This window comes from Botrytis cinerea, chromosome 2 (assembly GCF_000143535.2).
Source record: "Botrytis cinerea B05.10 chromosome 2, complete sequence".
In the NCBI taxonomy this organism is placed as follows: domain Eukaryota; kingdom Fungi; phylum Ascomycota; class Leotiomycetes; order Helotiales; family Sclerotiniaceae; genus Botrytis; species Botrytis cinerea.
In genome coordinates, this window is record NC_037311.1 from 777,562 (window position 1) to 796,201 (window position 18,640).

General features: G+C 42.3%; 7 protein-coding genes across 7 annotated transcripts; 3 read left to right on the forward strand and 4 right to left on the reverse strand.

Annotated features, from left to right (window-relative positions):
* Positions 1 to 3,547: 3,547 nt before the first annotated feature.
* On the reverse strand, positions 3,548 to 5,665 carry BCIN_02g02100 (hypothetical protein). The gene is made up of 3 exons (XM_001558846.2): positions 5,103 to 5,665; positions 4,825 to 5,047; positions 3,548 to 4,764 (listed from the first exon to the last, which is right to left on the reverse strand). Exons 1-3 carry the CDS (start codon positions 5,399 to 5,401, stop codon positions 3,769 to 3,771), a joined length of 1,518 nt encoding a protein of 505 aa, XP_001558896.1. The 5' UTR covers positions 5,402 to 5,665; the 3' UTR covers positions 3,548 to 3,768.
* A 214-nt stretch (positions 5,666 to 5,879) lies between these two features.
* Bcrpe1 lies at positions 5,880 to 7,192 on the reverse strand. The gene is made up of 3 exons (XM_024691173.1): positions 6,879 to 7,192; positions 6,430 to 6,816; positions 5,880 to 6,378 (listed from the first exon to the last, which is right to left on the reverse strand). The coding sequence occupies exons 1-3, from the start codon at positions 6,981 to 6,983 to the stop codon at positions 6,112 to 6,114; spliced, it is 759 nt and encodes a 252-aa protein (XP_024546943.1). The 5' UTR covers positions 6,984 to 7,192; the 3' UTR covers positions 5,880 to 6,111.
* Positions 7,193 to 7,498: 306 nt separating this feature from the next.
* Positions 7,499 to 9,611, reverse strand: BCIN_02g02120 (hypothetical protein). Its single transcript, XM_024691174.1, has 2 exons — positions 8,841 to 9,611; positions 7,499 to 8,787 (listed from the first exon to the last, which is right to left on the reverse strand). The coding sequence occupies exons 1-2, from the start codon at positions 8,999 to 9,001 to the stop codon at positions 7,809 to 7,811; spliced, it is 1,140 nt and encodes a 379-aa protein (XP_024546944.1). The 5' UTR covers positions 9,002 to 9,611; the 3' UTR covers positions 7,499 to 7,808.
* Positions 9,612 to 10,199: 588 nt separating this feature from the next.
* BCIN_02g02130 (hypothetical protein) lies at positions 10,200 to 11,356 on the forward strand. The gene has a single exon (XM_001558844.2). It carries the CDS (start codon positions 10,422 to 10,424, stop codon positions 11,169 to 11,171), a length of 750 nt encoding a protein of 249 aa, XP_001558894.1. The 5' UTR covers positions 10,200 to 10,421; the 3' UTR covers positions 11,172 to 11,356.
* A 452-nt stretch (positions 11,357 to 11,808) lies between these two features.
* On the forward strand, positions 11,809 to 13,335 carry BCIN_02g02140 (hypothetical protein). The gene is made up of 3 exons (XM_001558843.2): positions 11,809 to 12,384; positions 12,589 to 12,930; positions 13,027 to 13,335. The coding sequence occupies exons 1-3, from the start codon at positions 12,278 to 12,280 to the stop codon at positions 13,172 to 13,174; spliced, it is 597 nt and encodes a 198-aa protein (XP_001558893.2). The 5' UTR covers positions 11,809 to 12,277; the 3' UTR covers positions 13,175 to 13,335.
* Positions 13,336 to 13,361: 26 nt separating this feature from the next.
* Positions 13,362 to 15,439, reverse strand: BCIN_02g02150 (hypothetical protein). The gene is made up of 6 exons (XM_001558842.2): positions 15,072 to 15,439; positions 14,867 to 15,000; positions 14,601 to 14,802; positions 14,357 to 14,442; positions 13,619 to 14,224; positions 13,362 to 13,552 (listed from the first exon to the last, which is right to left on the reverse strand). The coding sequence occupies exons 1-6, from the start codon at positions 15,182 to 15,184 to the stop codon at positions 13,497 to 13,499; spliced, it is 1,197 nt and encodes a 398-aa protein (XP_001558892.1). The 5' UTR covers positions 15,185 to 15,439; the 3' UTR covers positions 13,362 to 13,496.
* Positions 15,440 to 15,791: 352 nt separating this feature from the next.
* Bctpa1 lies at positions 15,792 to 18,527 on the forward strand. Its single transcript, XM_001558841.2, has 2 exons — positions 15,792 to 15,939; positions 16,003 to 18,527. The coding sequence occupies exons 1-2, from the start codon at positions 15,867 to 15,869 to the stop codon at positions 17,979 to 17,981; spliced, it is 2,052 nt and encodes a 683-aa protein (XP_001558891.1). The 5' UTR covers positions 15,792 to 15,866; the 3' UTR covers positions 17,982 to 18,527.
* The last annotated feature ends 113 nt before the right edge of the window (positions 18,528 to 18,640 follow it).

Sequence of the window (18,640 nt, forward strand, 5' to 3'; positions counted from 1 at the left end):
CAAAGGATTGTGAGTTCAAAGTACAATGAAATTGTGGTGAAGGAAACAATATTATGATAATCCAGACTATTCATACAGATAATTTAGAACAATTTGCAATTTGGGAACCAGATACCATGAGACCTCAGAATTTAGCTGCAGAATATTCAAGTCACAATTCCTGAACAATCACAATCCCAGACTATTTATTCAAGCAATGTTTCTCACATTAACTATACTTCAGTTCATTCACCTCTAACCTTTTAACACTCACATTAGCATCAAGAATTTGAATTTGAACTTCTTTACAGAGATTATTCATCCAGTTAAGAAGATAAATACGAAGACCGCTAGCATGACGTGGACAAAAATGCCCATTGACTGGGACATTATGATGATATGGGAGAGATTAAAGTCTCGAGATCACACGTCGAAGAAGCATCAAGAGTAGCAGTTCAATCATCTCATGTATCATGCAATCTTGAATTTTTATTCGAAGCACCTAGAAATTTGTACAATGGCGGATGGGGAAGCGACGATGATCCAGTACAAATCGATTGCAATCCTTCTAACCACCGAGATTATTTCTACAGCGATGACCACTTAGACCGTCACAATTCCTTTCGGAAATTTATGGCGCCCCTCCGCGGCGTGCAATATGAATTAGAAGATGAACGGTGACATTTGGCACGAGAGCACGAAAGGGCGAATCGAATCTACACAGATTTACTCAGCCAATTCACAGGCTCTCCCATCAAATTATCGCCAGCGAAATGCCGGGACTCCAACCACAACGATTTTCGGTCCCTTGGTCCATCCAAATTATGCGTCTGCTGCCGACTGCTTCCTAGAACTCGTTGCACATTACTTCGAATTCATCGATTTGAATGAGGTTATGCAGACAGATATCGAAATATTGAGAATCAAGCATCGGGTGTTGTTTGAAAAGACCATTTCTCTCAGGTGGAAACCTGATAACAACCAAGTTCACATTGGCGGATTCATTGGATGCAGAAATTCGAAAAGTTTAGAGAAGATAGAAATAACTTGCACTAAATGGGAGGACACGATTGAGCGCTCTCTCTCTCTCTCTCTCTCTCGTACTAACCATCTCATACATGACAATAAACTGGAGGCTGGTCCTCGCACAGGTAAGGCAGAGTTTCCATTGCTGGCGTTTAGTCTTTTAGGAATTGTCAAGTGAAAGTCTTTCTTCGCAACAACATTTTGACTTTTAACCACAGAACAAAAGCAACAATACAACAAAGAACAAAATGGATATTTTCTTTATTGAACATGATGACCAATACAATGTAACCTTTGTGCCCTTGTGACCTAGATACCAAAATGAAGATGAACGCTTCGACTCATTACTGACATGGAGAGAAATGAAAAAGTACTGCACATTGGCAGCCTGTAGGTGGGTGTCGTAAGAAATTTTCTTATACATGAGTTGCTATCTTTTTTTTTGAATTTTTTTTCAAACGTTCACTTCTTCCTAGATTCAGATTTTACCTCAGTACAAGAGCATGTAGAATCATGTCCATGTGGGTAAAACTTATACTGACACAGCCACTTGGATTCTCACTATCAACTAACCAATGTTTATCAATTCTTACATCTAAGATTAAAAATCCTCTTAAACTACTATGCCTTGTATCATTTGCTTAAATCCAGTACTTGTAATCAGCTAAATCTCATTCTAAATAAAAGCATTCTGTTTCAGTGAGAATCTAAACACTCTAGTTGCCCCTGACATGAATTTCGGTTAACTTTCAACCTTTTGTGCCTCCATCACATCCAACAGAAACATTCTTTAACCTCACGGTCATATCTGAACTAGATCTAGAATGAGAAATGAGGAGCAGAAATATACTAAGCGATGCTTGGCCTCTGGAAGTTGAAATGGTGCCCGTTGAAGATACCTATGATCTTTTGTCAAATCATTCCTGAGGTTTATATATTACTTCCACTGAACGACACCAAGTCTTATGAGTAGAGATGCGTGAAACTCATGCACTTGCGCAGCACGTCGGGTGCCGAAAATGGGGGTGCGAGATACCTATAATACCGAAAATTTGCAGGAATTTCTAAACTTGTTAATTTCATGGCCCATGTATAAGTGAGCCTGGAAATCATTATGATTCTGTTCATACTGAACTGGATATGTGACGCTGGTGACCTAATAAGGCCAAAAGGTGAGACTTATATGAGCTCAGTATATAAAGAATAAAAGCAGCTGACCGAGGAAGCTCAGTGGTGAAAACATAAAGTAGAAATAGTTACGAATCGCTGCTTTTGCATTTGCGGAATTCAACAAATCGATTGGGTCCCGACAGACTGGATCCCAACAGATTGAATCCCGACAGATTGTATCATATGCTGATTGGATGGTTCATTGATATTGCCACAGGCTGAATCTAACGGAAATTAAAATTCCTGGGTTCTAGACTCTAGATCTGCTAAGAATTCTTCGCATCTGATTTCATGTATACAAAGAATTTTGTGGTGCTTTCGAATTCACCAGCCACTGAACACTCAAACACCGCATACGAGATTGGACCAGAGGAGGATAATAGTTTCATCAATTGTATGGAAAAGAACATAGATCCAAACCGAGTTCTATGCTTATTAGATCCGGAATGGGGAGGTGTTTAAATTTGAGCTTTTGTCCAGCCATGGCAATAGTTCTTTTCAAATCTTATCAAGCTTTCCCCGGAGTCCATCTTCACCCCACTTTTCCTACAAGAATTCTGTTCTTCCCTTTCACTAGCAAAAGTCGTCCTTGATATCCACTTCTCCACGATCCTCTCGTTTTTTCAAAGATATTGGTAAAGAGAAATTTCTCAGGGAACTATTCGGACGCAATGGTATTGTGTCTAGTGTCGTACTTGGAATGAGACGAATCTAAGTCAGTTCATTCAAGAAAATGATTAGACTTCGTAAGTCTAATCATCATTTTTCAACAGCAGAACGAAGAATCGACGCTTAAAGAAAGCCCTACAATATCCATACACCTAGGCTTAAACCCTCATCAAGCATTAATCGGTGCCCCCCTCGCCCCTCACCACACACGGCACAGATCCATTATAATGCGGATCCCATCGCACGCACAGACAAAACTTTGCAAGAACCTCTCCTCGAGCCCTCTAAATTCTCAAACCCAGAACGAAACCTCAAAATGAATCCTTTCAATTCATCCATCCATCCATACATAGTATTATCTCTCACCTCTCCTCTTCCCTCTTTCAACCAACCAACCAAAAAAAAAATTAAAAATCAAATCTTCCGAATCCGGGAATCGAACCCGGGGCTACTCGGCTCCAGATCACATGGTTGTGAAATCATGTGATGATGAAAGCGAGTTATGTTAACCCCTACACTAATTCGGATGTATGTTTGATGTGGGGAGTTAGGCTTTTTAAAATCATATACCAATTCAGATTTTTGAGAGTGATTTTGGGGTCAATTGGAAAGGGGTGCGTTTATGTATGTATGTGTATGAAGTTAAGGAGGAATTAGGTTGCAGGAGAGTTGTAATGAGTGTATCGTGGTGATTTACGTGGTGTGGATGGAATATTTGTGTTTATATAAATAATTTTGATGTGATTTGGGTGTTTATGGACAAAACAATTGCACGCATGTAAGCAAATGACTTCCACCAAGATCTCTTCAATGTTCGTGAATGAATACAATATCCCAATAATATACACCAAATGATACTCTATCTTATCCAAATGCAAGACAAAAAAGCTAAACATACACGAACCCCTCGTGCCACACATCTCATCAAATATTTGCCCTCTTCTTAATCCCCACCATGCACTCGAGCGGCTTTCTCAAAAATCCCTCACTCGTCTCCAATACATCCTGGTACAAATCAAATTCATATCTTCTGAATGTCGTCGCAACAATAAGTGCTAATTCCATTTCTGCCACATTTCTTCCGACACAACTTCTTGGTCCATAACTGAATGGAATGAAAGCATTCTTTTGTCTCTCCGTCAAGTTGTACCATCTGTCTGGTACAAATTCATCTGCGTCACTTCCCCAGATTTCTTTAGAGTGATGAATAGTATAAGCTGGTACGGAAAGAACAGTGTAGCCGGGGAAGAATTTTCCGCATACTTCTGCTCCTCCAGGGGGGACAATACGCGGAAGGCCAAGGGAAGAGGTAGAGTGGATACGGAGGGTTTCTTGAATGACATTATTCATGTATTTCAAATTCTTTACCATGTCGAAAGTAGGGACATCGACGCCTGCAGGAATAGCATCGTCTAACTCATTTTGAAGCTTTTGAAGGACACCTGGAGTTTTGCAAATCCAGTAGAGAATTGCACAAGATGTGTTGGATGTGGTATCTGAGCCAGCGATGAGTTGAGTGAGAGCCTCTGCGGTCAATTCTGCGCGGCCAAGTTTGGCACCTGTCTCGTCTTTTCCTTCCATGAGTCTTGCGAGTAAGTCAACGCGGCCATCTTCTTTCTCACGATCAAGACGTTGGCCCACACGAGCAACAGCAATGCCAGCTAAGTTTTCTACCGCAGCAAGACCTTGGCTAAAGAAAGGGTCTGGGAGGTATTTGGCATATGGCTTGAGTTGTGGTAGACAACCAAGTGTACCGGAAACTTCACCTCGACGATTCAGAACCTCGACAGCAGGGGCATAAGTGATTGGCGCATCAGGTGTTTTTCTAATTTCCGTGATATCCTTTCCCTTTTCAAGCATGCCGAATGGAGCTCCAAATGCAAGGTCGCCAATAATATCAAAGGCAAGATAGTTGAACCACTACAAAAGCAAACTTGTTAGTATATGACGAGAAAGCTTGTAGTGAAGAATTAGACATACGTGAAGACAATCAATCTTTGCGAATTGGCCATGAGCATTATCTGACAATGTATCCCATCGATTCACAAACAAATCCAAGTTTCCATGCATGTATTGTTCGAACTGGCCAATGCTCTTTGTCGAAAAAGTATGCGAAATAGTCTTGCGCTTTCTCGTATGTTCGACACGATCTCGAGTATTGAATAGACCTCTCTGGATAGAGACAAAAGCATCATAGTAATCTCTGCACCGAACCGAATTAGCAATTGGATTTTTTCACAGACCAACCAGAGACTTACGACTTCAAGAACCCATTGCCATGACCATAAACTTGCTGGATAGCAGCATCATCTGCGATACTGACATGATCCGGTTGAATCCTCACCATCTTGCCATATTTGGCATGAGCATCATGAACACTCAGATATCGGTATCCCAATCGAGCTTGTAGCAGTAGCCACAATCTTGTGAATTTCGCTGCGAAAGGCCCTGGGACATCTCTAATAGCTGTGTTGGATGTGAAGTACGGAACAGCAAAGAAGAGCACCAATGCGATTGGAATCGTATACGGCGTGAGAAGAAAGTCGACAACGGTCATTGTGTACTAGAACGACGATCAATCACCGGTTCTTTTGCCGGAAAGATGTGCTGCAGGGTCCGATGCAAGATTTGAACACCGGGAAAAATGGTAAGAGTAGCTTCTGGGGTCTTTCGCGACACTACTAGTAAAAAGATTGTTGTTCAATTGTGCACACCTCAATTGAAATATAGAGAACTTCGATATAAAATTGACAGCGACATCGAGTTCAATTATAGTTGAAGCTTCAAAACTGCCGACTGTGAAATCCGTTCTTCACCCCGCAACTTTCATTCTGGCACATCCGCATCCCCATGTTCTCGGGTCCACGCTAAATTTAGCAAATCGACACAAGCAGCCAATGATGAGGGGGCACAAGTCATCAGCCGGCGAACTCTCGGAATCTCTATACTGATTTTGCTTCAAGTGGATGTTCAAAACTGGTATTTGACTGTGAGACTATTCCCTTCAACTCCCTTTCTTCGAAGCCGAAGGGATTTGCGATGCATGGCATTCTTATGTGGAACTCCTTTTGTTAAATTTCTTGAGGTTGGACGTTACATTGGACGCACATGAGCGGGAATCTATCTCTATTTTTCTATATTCACATCCGCCTGCTCTAGGGTTTTGGTGCGTGCGGTGCGACTGAACACATATATGGACTTCTACGTATCCGTCCATGTCCCGTTCTTGCCGCCGTGTACGCACTTGTATGTCACATTGCATTGTCATTACAACTTCTCCCTTCTGCTATCAACAGCCTGTCTCAGCTTGGCAATAACTTCAGAGGGGTCCTTGGCTCCAAAAACAGCACTGCCTGCAACAATCACATTTGCGCCAGCATCTGCGGCTTGATCAATTGTTCCAGGACCCAATCCACCATCAACTTCGATGTTGAGGTCTGGGTATCGTTTCCTGAGTTCGGCGACCTTAGGTAATTCAGATGCCATAAACTTTTGTCCGCCAAAACCGGGGTGGACCGTCATGATCAACACCATCTACAATCATCAGCGATTCGTTCTCTTATATTTACTTTATGAAATGCTCACATCTGGTCTTTCCTTTTCTTCTGGGTTCTCAAGAATATCCCACAGCACATCGACCTTTGTATCTGGTTTAATCGCTATTCCTGCCAACATTCCATTGTCATGAATATATCTGATCAATTCTTTTGGGTTTGTCTTCGACTCGCTCGTTGATTCCGGACTTTCTGCTGCAGTGCTTGAAATTGCAGCTTCGTAATGAAAGCAGTAAAGATCGCACCCGGCCTTTTGAAATTCCTTTACCCATTTCTTTGGCTCAGCAATCATCATATGGCAATCGAATGTTCCCTTTCCGTGTTTGGCTGTTGGTCGATCGACATGGCTTCTGATCTTCGTAACGACGGGTGCACCGAAAGTAATGTTTGGCACAAAGTGCCCGTCCATAATATCTACCTGCAGATCACAAAATCACCGGTTAGCATGGTTTCAACATTGAGAGGTTTGGTATTAAGTACATGGAGCCAATCTGCTCCTTGGCCGATTGTATCAGAGCATGCTTTCCCTAATTCTGCAAAATCTGCAGACAAAATAGATGGAGCGATAATAGCTTGAGGCGACATTTTGATAATAATCTTTCGGTAGATATAATGGCAGAAAGAGTAAGAAATTATAAATAAGTCCTGCAGATTGGGATCTTGAAAGTACGTCAGACAACGTTGTATTTATGGTGGGGGTATTTGTTTATATCCGTACTCGTCCCCTCACTGAGAGCTCACCTCAGTAAGCAACTGAAATATCAGGCACTTAAAGTAACCGATATTCCTAATACATACACGTCCCTACTATATATACAACTATTATAACCTATAATGCTCGTTATTGTTCAGCCTGTTACTAATCCGTTGTAACATTAAAGTCTAGTATAAACATTTTAAGGGATCTCTAAATGCTTCTATATAATTCTAGAGACAGCTCTCGTAATAATGAACTATATCATATATTTTCCAACAATTATATATCAAATCGATTGCTATACTAGATGAAAATAAGATAAAATAAGATAATAATGTACTAAAGAATGATAAGAGATGATATAAAATGAAAATATTTTTTTGATTCTTTTTTTTTTTTTCCTTATAAAATCGATTGCTATGCTAGATGAAAATAATATGAGATAAGATGAAAATATATTAAAGAATGATGAGAGATGTAATGAAATGAAAACTTTTTTTTTTTTGTTGTTTTGTTTTTCGTGATTGGAAATGGAATGAGCGGGCTAGTATAAACCCTACAGGGGCCTGAGAATGCATTTTATAATATAAAACACGCCCGGCATAAGAGGTAGGGTTATCACTAGTAATGATCACCAAAAGAATCCGTAGAGAGTGAGGAGTTAAGATGATGTGCTTGTTTGTGGCACTGCTGTTCTTGATCTAACTCAACGCTTACTCGTATCCGTAGCAGTAGTCTCCACCAGAAACATCGAGAATTTCCCTAACAGGCTTGGCCGCTGCTAGGAACCCCACATCCACAATGTAATCAAGCGTGACTTTGTTGCCGGATGGGTCATCAAAAAAAGCGTCAGTGCCGGAAACAGCCGTTTCTCCAGTTACACGTGTGGCATAATCACCATCCTGCCAAACAGCATAGTTTTTGTCGACGAAACTGTGGTGCAGCCAGAATACTGGATCGGAGGGACTTGCCCAGAAATCCCACAGTTGCGGACCAATTGAGTAGTGACCGCCACCGTGAACTCCTAGATCGTAGATGCCGTTGGCACCGCCGCTGTTGTATGCCGCTTCCATAGACGTGTAGTCGGTGGCTGAAGTTATGTTGGTAATGCTCGCCGGGTCTGAGTACGTCGCTGTCGCGATTGCGTTGTTCAGGTTTCGGATCAAGCAGTGTGGGTAGTAGCCTAAAGGATCTTTCAGAACTGGCAAATTGCTAAAACTGGCAACCTGAGGGAACAACTGGAAAGACGGAGTGTAGTTGGTGAAAGGACCGGTGACTACACAACCACCACCATTTCCATTCGCTAGCGTATTATTGGTTCCTGGAACCACCGGAACAGAGGCGTTCGGGCTGAAGACTCCATCACCGCCGAGTGAGGTTTCACTGCCATCGAAGATAGGGGAGCCGGCAAGGTCAGTAGCCCACCTGGACCACTCGATGTAAGGGAGGGCGTATCGGTAGCCACATTCTGTGCGAAGAGTCTTTTCGAAGAGATAGATGTATTCGCGGTGGAAGGGGAGAAAAGCTCCATTCAAGTGTACGTTGGCAGTGCGATTGATATGCGTTGCAACGAAGTCGTCGTAATGGCTCTGAGCTCCTGGTGCTATTCCTTCGGGAATTCGAGATGGGGCTTTCATCAAACATTTAACGCTATTGATATAGGCCAGGCGTTCTTCTACAGATATGTTGCCCCTGTAATGTTGTCAATAAGCGTTCTCGCATCTAGAATCCAGAAAAAGACATACCATTCTCGTCGCATTAAGCGGGTATCGCTGGTACAGTTCGTTGAGCCAGGACCCGAAAGGTCTTGCCGAGGACTTCTATGCGGCACATCTGTTGGTGCAGCTTGGATGAGAACAGCCATGAGCAACCAGGCCTGTACGGCCTTGTGGAAGATTTGAACCATGGTCTGGGGGCTTCGAAGTCTTTTCCAATTTTAACGCCTACTTTAAGTGTCAAGCAACTACAGTTGGATTTTCACGTGGAATATAGTGAAGCGATGCTGCTGTGGATGAGAGTTTTTCCTACACTTCGCCGTTCCTCCATTTATACAATGATTTTTGCAGTCAGGGCTACACCCGGACTCACAGAAATGTCCGGATACCATTGCTAAGGTTTAAAGATTTTGTTTCTTTGATTATTACCTAATCATATGCATGTTTTGAGTTTGCTCCAAATGAATATAGATCGTATTGCAGACCCTGCATTGAGTCCCACAACGCGAACACGGAAACATCGCGGTGTCCCATTCTTAGTATAATCATCACTTCTCCCGACGAGCGGAGCGACTCTTACAGCAAACTACTGTGAAGGTTTGTGTGTTAAGAGGGTAATATCTGAATATCTGAAAACGATTATAAATAAACGAGCTTTTTCTCGGCCCTTCGGGGCTAAGAATATTAACGAGCTTACTCACGCTATTCGGAGTTATTTTTCATACTTTTTAGGACTTATGTTTATTCTTGTGTTGTTCAGTCTTATTAGATACTTAGGCGATTGAATAATAGTAGAGTAGCTAATTATATTATTATTATCAAAATTAGAAATATCAAGGCTGTAAATGTATAACAATTAATTCCTGCGATCCCAAAAAAGAAAACCGAACCAATCCTATTCTATTTCAAACCTCTTTATTTTGATCCTATTCACATCCAATCCGGTCTCTATATGCTTATAAGGCACTGGGAAGAAACCTTCAAAATGTTTACTGGTTAGTGTTAGTCTATTAACCTAGAGATTAACACTATTAACAATATATTCAGCATGGAATTTCTCCCTCAAAACACATGCTTTAAAAGTTGTCTTATTACCTCTCCAACAAATCTACTTCATACATACATCAAACCTTCCAAATATATTGGACCACCGCTATTTCTGTCGCTTTGAGTCTGTCTGCCGTAGCAGATGCGGCTACAGTTGGTCATTCCCGGCCTCGAAATGAGAGGTGTCCATCCATCAACGGAAGCTTTTCCTTCGATATTTTTCAGCTATATCCTGAAAATTTAGCTTTTAATCCAGTCCGATGTAAGCTCTATTTAAGGCAAGTTCTTATTAATTCTCAGAACTGGTAGTACAACTTGACTTACATGACATTCTTCCAGTTCGATTTACAACACATCGGTTGCGGTTTATGATCAATTTACTGCCGACCATCAAGTTCTGACCTTTCCGGAGATTACTCATACCAAGCCTTATCACATGGCAGGCGTTGATTGTGATGTTCACAGTGGCGCTATGTTCTTTACCGCAACCAGTGGCCTTGCCTTCGAAGCCAATGGCGTAGATCTTTCTGGTCCGCAGAAGTGATAAAGTGGGACACAGCAGCGATGGAAGCAGTCTATATCGCAGACCTGGCACCTTTCCAGGAACAGTACAAAAGTACCTTCGGACACGTCACTGCTGGATTCCAGGACATTGCTGAGGATAGCAATGGCAACAGCTATGCTCCAGCAAGTTTTAGTGGCTATAGTATTGCTAAAATCGCTCCTAATGGTATGGTAACACCATTTTTCATGTCAAACGAAACGACAAAATACGCGACAGCTTCGCCATACCTCTACTTTGGCCTGGTCTTCCTACCTTCACAAAGAAATCTCCTTATCATCGATGTTCAGCGAGGCGCTTTCGTCACTTTTGACACCAAATCTCACTCTCCTGTTCCGACACCCATCACAATCTCGAACTTGCCATCGAACTATACATCCGTCCTCTACGATGCTAACGTCACTCCTGACCGCTATCCCCATCAGCGTATTGTCTTTTGCGCCGAGGATTATTTAGGTGGTAGTGGGGCCATCACTGCTTTCTCGAGTAAAGATAATTGGGCAAGTGCCAAGTATCTTGATGCTGTTTACAACACAGACCCACGTACCAAGGGATTTTTAACAAGAACCGCTGTTAAGATAGCGAACTCTATATATCTCTCTTCAATATCGCTCTCAGATGGCCTCTCTTATGATACAGTTGGAAACAGGTCAAGTTTTCCCATGGTCCATATCGCGGAACTAGTGGATACCCTAATGGGAGCTAGGTACCCGAGACCATCCCGAGCTCAAGATATTGTGGTTAACAGCTGATCTCCAGAGGGATACTGCGATCCAAAGACAATACCCAACCACCTGACTCCTGATAACCAGTTCATGAGTCAGCACCCGACTCCAATATGTATATAGCCACGCTATCTCGGGGTTGTCTTTTGGGCTACTTAGCTTAGCGACATAACTTCTGAATATTTCTGGAAGTAAGTTCGTAATAATTAATAGAATTATTTTCAGTTATGAATAAAGCTATGTAAAGAGTTTATATTATAGGAGCTGTCTCTAGGATCACATGAAAGTTGTTAGAGATCTCTCGAGATAGTTTAAACTAGATTTCAAATAGGAATTCAATATGATTACAACTAATTACAATTCTTACAGCTATTCAATAATATTAGATTTTCTTATATATCATTTCAATTACCAGCTTCATATTTCATGAAATTGAAATTATTATTAAATTTTAAAATAATCGAAATAGCAGAATAAGAGTGTGTATATAAAATAGAGATGTGTGTATATTAGGAATATCGGTTATTGGGCTGAAGTTAGAAGAGATTATGCCGTCATCAATCCACAAATCACACGCTAAGATAAGAGATAAGAGATGCGGGGAAATACAAGTTAAGCAACTCTCTCTTGTCTCACCTGGGCACAAATACAAATATAAACATTCGGAATTCCGATTACCGGTCAACAAAACCTTCCCATATACACCAAACCCTCTCTAAACCTTGATTTCATACATCTAGACTCTGAGTGATTTCTTGTGTATCTTGTCTTCCTCACATTTCGGGGAATACGAATTGTCACTATAACTTCAATAACCTCATGTTTGTATTGACATGTTGTGATTGATCATATATTCTTTATCGATCGATCAAACAAACCGGCAAAAGTACCTCGAGGCAGTGGAAAATCGTGGCCACCCAGTCGTACAATGTGATCTCGGATGAGGGCATAAATTGCTCAACCGCCTCTTCATCCAGGTCATTTTGAAAAGTCTTCAAGCTTCCGGCACCGTTGTCGGCCTCTTCATTGTAGGGAGTCCTACCAGAGTCCTACCAGAGTCCTACCAGAAACCTCTTTTCTACTTATTTAAAGGCGTTCGCCAGTGTTCTTGATAATCGTTTGATTCATCCACCATGATGGCTGCCGCCCCAATGCTTCTATACTATCGATACCCAGCCGACCTCGCTGTGCCGTATCAACGTTACAGTTCCGCTGCATATCCTTCCGTCAATCTCTATGAGTAAGCGCTCACTTCCATTCTCCTTCATATTTCGCCTTACCAAAGGCACGATCTTCTCTGCTCATGTTCGATATCGTCATGAATCAGAACTTCTTTGGGTGGAAGAAAGAACCCACTGCACACTTCCATGACGCAAATCTTCAAATTTCCTTTTCTCTCACACGTACTTTATCTTTCAAACTAACAACATCTCCCTATCACTAGCTCCGACAATGAGCCTCTTCTTTCTCACTCCCATCGCATCTCCGCCCTCTCAACTTCTCCTTATGCCTCACATACTTACTCTGAACATATGTATGCGGCCCCCTCCTTTCACAGCGCCCCTGTAAGCGAAGATTCTATCATCCCCGCCATCGTCGTCGATGTTATTCCTGCCGAAAGACGTGATTCTTCTGGCTCAGACAATAGCCATAACGATACCATTACACAGAAAAATAGAACAGGTTTAGTCTCAAGACTCGTGAAGAAGAAGAAAGACAAAGGCAAAAATGGTGGAGATCATAAGGAAAAGACGTTGACAAAGGTAGTCTACATGCCGAAGAAAGAGTATGTGAATCGTTCTTAAGTCATGCTTCATTTTCCTTGCTATTTTCAGAGTGCCAATCTTGGACTATGAACCACTGATTAACAAATTTCTACAAGGTACACAAAACATTTCGCTCGAGGTCACAGTGGTGAATACATAGGCACCGAACCTTTTCGTCGCTGGTCGGAAGAAGAATTGGAGCAAACCTTTGGGAAATTCAGACCACCGAAGAGAAATAATGGAATGTTCTGGGGACGAGGTTGATATTTTTTTGCGCACGTTTTGTTCCTCTTTCGTGTCTGTGAATGATTTGGTATCGGTAATCGGGAAGACAAGGGAAGAAAGCTTCTGTGCAATGAATGGGTCAAATGAAATGGCACGGAGTACTATACCCTGGACTTGAATTTGGAATCTGCAACTGGATATTTATGTTAATGAGGTTTATGGAGATTGGAAGTAGGAAACAGTGGTAAGGTATTAATGCTTGGTATTTCAGTGGATTTTGATATCGAGTTCTTTGAATTTGTTATTTAGCTAGCATGCAAGCACAATCAACTGTTTTCCTCGTGTATGTACGTGCATATATTTATGCCTTCCCCAGGATCTCATCAAAGATTCCAATCAAGCGATTTACTTCCTCCACTAAAGCCACATATGTTAGCACCACTATTTCTCCCCAACCAAGACAAAATCAAAGCAAGAACTTACAACTATTGTAATGCACGAAACTAACTCTCACCACTCCCTGATCTCCACATCCCAACACGTCTTTACACAATCGATTACTATAAAACATTCCCCATCTAATCCCCACTTCCCCCGTGCTTTTCTCATCTACCTTTTCCACGAATTCTCGACTTCCAAACCCTTGTACGAGGAAGCTGATCGTACAAACTCTCTTTTTCGTATCCCAAGATTGTTCGCCAAGAATCTGGATCTCAGATCTAGATAGAAGATATTGAAGGAGAGTTTTCTGAAGCGTTTCTTCATGAAGAGAAATTGCCTCCCAAGATTGGGTTTCGAAATACTCGACAACTCTTGGGATTGAGCCTGTGAGCTCGTAATTTGAGCCTGCGAGAGCGAGTTTATCGGCGAGGGTGTTGCTCGGGTTGAAGAAATGGCCGAGGGATTTTAGAGAGGAGAGGGCGGAAGGAGAGGCATAGAGGAGGGAAATGTGAGGGCCGTAGACTTTGTACCAGCTGAAGGCGTAGAAGTCTACGCCTAGGGCTTGGACATCGAGGGGACGGTGAGGAGAGTAGGCTACGCCGTCGACACAGAGGAGTGCACCTGGGATGGTATGCACGACGTCGGAGACTGGAGGGGAGTTTAGTGGGTAGAAAATGGGAATTGGGAGGACTTGGAAAAGGAGTTGGGTTGGGTTAGGGGATATGCAATCAAGTCGAGATTAGGTTGTAGAGTGCCGTGTGAAAGAATGAGATCACTTACTGCCGCGGATGTCGTGGATGGTACCGAGAATGTTGGAGGCGTGAGTGAGGGTTACAAGAGCGGTCTTGGAGGAGAGAAGGGGGCGACTAGAATGCAAATCAATCAGCTGTCTAATCGGAATGGATCACAAAGGTAGATGCTGATGGCGTCTATTGCGCAGCAAGGGGAGTACAAAAGGCGGAACAAGATATGCAGCCAGGGGTTGATATTTGCAAATACGAAACCAAAGGAGATTTAAACACACAGTGATTCAGGAGTCAGAATTGGGTTACTTGACGCAGGTGGAGTCCACCATTTGATAGTAAACTTTTGAGATGCAGCGAGAGCGACCCAGGAGGCAATGTTGGATTCATGATCAATAGATGATATGATCAACTCAGAATCCGGTGGAAAGTCAAAAGCTTGAGAAAGGTTTCGGAAATTCTGAGTTGTGCTTGAACCGAGGACTAAGAGGTAACGTCAAAGATCAGATCACTCAACATGCGAGGAGAATGAGGAGAACAAAATTACCAATATTAGATGGGGGTGCATTGATGTATTTTGCCGCTGCTTCATATCCTGCAGAGTAACTTGTATTTGCTTTCTTGCCCACATTGTATGAACCACCGAGTTGAACATTGGAATTGATGAGGTAATCATAGATGCTTTATACGTGTAAGATTATCTATTGTACATCCCATAGAATAAGGCAATTCGGTAGATAGGTGCACTATACCTGTCTATAACAGTCCCTAAGGTCTGACTACCACCGGCATTGTCAAGGTACACTTGCTTCTTGTCCAATGATGGGAAGCACTTTCTTGTAGCTGTGATATCGAAGGAGCTCATTGTCGTTGTATTATGCTTTGAATAGTTGGTCTTGTAGATGTGAAAGTAGAAGAAGTGACTTGGAATAGCAAGAAGATTGTTGACATGTCCTTATGACTTCACGATAACATGGTTATCATCGGCATGGATAGCAACGTGGGGTGGAGGGGCCAAAATCAAGGATTGCCCAATCGAGCTTCCTCTTCAGAAATAGCGGACGCAAATAACCCGAATGCAGTCTCGAGGAGCTTGCGCTTCCACACTGGCCAATCTATCAAAATCGTTGAATCTCGCAAGCCAATTGACATGAGGTATCTGCTCACTGCTTTTCCTGACACAATGCAGGAGTACTGATGGAGGTATTGATATCCAATCTCAAACTTGAGACGATTCTCATAGCGAGAAGACCTTCCTGCAATGCATCCACAGCGCGTAGATTCAAATCTTTTTATGGTAGATACTTGTGATCAATATACCAGTGAGGTTGTGCAAGTCCCAAAAATCGTTATATATTCTAAGTCCAACCTCAGCCTTTCGAGCTGATGGCCCCATAGAAAATAGATTCACCGCCCTGGCAAAATCGTCATTGGAGAAGCAAGCTTCAAATTTATTATGAGCTGATAATCCCGAAAATCTTTTTATTTTCCCAAGCACGAATTGTTATTCTCATATCTCTCGTCAACAAATTATTACAATATTCAAGATGAAGCGCAAGGCAGACACTCAGTCTAATGGGCAGAATGGCAAAAGCATCTTGAAGAAACGTGCAAAGAAAGGTATGTTTTTCCGGCACCTATTCTTCATCTGCCACACAAACTGACCCAATCTTGTTGTAACAGCATTGTCGGATGAAGATGCAAGGAAGTCTTTCAGAAAAGGTCTTTTCGATAAAGAGGTCCTCAAGAAATATACCAAAGAATATGCCAGCTCGGAACCATATAAACATCAAGTTATCAGCCCATTGATTGACGATGCTCTGCTCCGCGCCGTTCGCAACGAAATCCGAGAAAATGTGCATTTCACACCCAAGGAAACGGATATCTATAAAATTCATCAATCTGGAGACTTGGCAAATCTGGATGGGTTGGATGATGGTGCGCTGGAAAAATTGCCTTCTTTGCTCAGGCTACGAGATGCATTGTACTCGTCTTCGTTTCGAAAATATGTTGCGAAGATTACAGGCTCTGGAGAATTGAGCGGGAGGAAAACAGATATGGCTATCAACGTTTATACTCCGGGTTGTCATCTCTTGTGTCACGATGATGTGATTGGAAGTCGGAAAGTCAGCTATATTTTATATTTGACTGATCCGGATGTGGCTTGGAAGGAAGAATGGGGTGGAGCTTTAAGGTTGTTCCCTACTAAAGAGTTCGAGGATGATGGTGTGAAAACTGTTACTCCTAGTCCTGACACCTCGAAGATTATTCCACCGGCATGGAATCAATTGAGTTTCTTTGCTGTTCAACCAGGTCAGAGTTTCCACGATGTTGAAGAGGTATATCATGCCGCAAACAAAGAAGAATTGGAGAAAGATGGTGGCAGAGTTAGGATGGCTGTTAGTGGATGGTTTCATATTCCCCAAATTGGGGAAGAAGGATACGTTAAGGGGGCTGAAGAAAAATGGGGGAAGAATAGCAGTTTGATGCAATTGCAGGGCAACCCAGATAAATATGACTTCCCGAAGGAAGAGCCAGTCACTGTGACGGAATCTACGGCCGATGATGCTGATGAGAATGGTCTTGAAGAGGCAGATTTGGACTTCTTACTCAAATATATGGCCCCCACCTACTTGACACCGGATACCTTGGAGCAAATTGCCGAACGCTTCGAGGAGGAGTCAAACGTTACTCTTGATGGTCTTCTATCTGTCAAATTCTTAACCAAGGTACGAGAATATGTCGAAGCACAAGAAGCTGCAGGTCTGCCAGATAGCAGCGTCGAAATCGAGAAAGGTTCTTGGAAGGTTGCTAAGCCACCTCACAAACATCGTTTCCTTTATCAAAAGCCATCCAGTGAAGTTTCAGATGGTCAAAAAGAATTGAGCCCAATTGAAGAAATTCTCAATGTTCTACTTCCAAGTCCTCAATTCCGCAAATGGCTTGAGATTGCTACATCATGTCAGGTTGAGAATTATGATCTTTTGGCACGCAGGTTTCGCAAAGGTTCAGATTATGCTCTTGCAAAGAATTACGAAGGAGAGCCAAGATTAGAGGTTGACTTGGGATTGACGCCCACAACTGGATGGGGCGACGATGCTAATGATGACGAAGAAAATGAAGATAATGGGGATAACGATGAGGAGGGGGAAGAGGAGGAGGAGGAGGAGGAGGAGGAAGAGCCTAAACCAAAATCCAAGAAATCAAAGGGCAAAGAAAAGTCAAATGGCAAGAAAAAGGCACCAGAGCCCAAGAAGGAACCTACGCCAGAACCTGAGGAAGAAGATGATGTTGGAGGTCATTTAGTGTTCATGGCAGGCGATGATGAGAATGACGAAGATGCAGCAATTTATAAAGCTGCAGGAGAGGAAGAAGATGATGGAGTACTTTTCACAATGCCGGCTTCGTGGAATAAGATGAGCATTGTTTTGAGAGATAGTGGTGTGTTGAAATTCGTCAAATACGTTAGCAAAAACGCAAAAGGCGATCGATGGGATATCAGCGGTGCTTTCGGTGTTAAAGATGACGAGGACGATGAAGAGGAAGAAGAGGAAGATTCAGGGAAATCATCTCAGGGGTCGAAAGTCTCATTGGAAGATTCAGATGAAGAAGGCACCTTTAATGGGTTCCCTGACTCGGACCCTGATAGCGATTCGGATTAGTTTAATAAGGACTATGCGACTGTTCATTTTATTTTATTGGAAAAGAAATACCTATCACTGGTCCAGGCCACTACATCTTGAAATATTGCAGTCATATGTGGGTCATATATGGATAATTGTACTCTACTGCGAATACAAGATTCGTGTCAACTTAGCATTGATATTTTTCAGCGTATCATATGAATGGAAATGTTGTTTCAACTTTTTTTGTTGCACATCGAAATGCATTTCGCATTCGTTTATTTGAGCTACGTGGAGTCTAATGGCTCTATTTGGGAAGTGGCTAAGCCAATGTGTCCTAGGCTGGTGGAAACGCCGAAACAGATGGGTTTTTAGGTTTGATTGAGAGGGGGATGGTTCTTCAGCTGAGGGTATCTGCATGGGATCTGTAAACTTTCAGATTTGTGCGAGCAGTTCATGCATGCGGGTATCCGTGAATGGTGAAGCACAGCATACTGTACAATACTACAATTGCTCCTTTGCTAATAAGTCTACCTACTAGTTTCTATGTATGCAAACAAAAATAGGAGGAAAATAAATGCCATATCCCTTTCTTGCCTTGCCTCCTCATTCTCATTCTACCTCCCTTCCATATCCACACCGTTTTATTTCATACCCACTACCATTGGCGTTTTTACGAATATCTTCATTTATCCTTC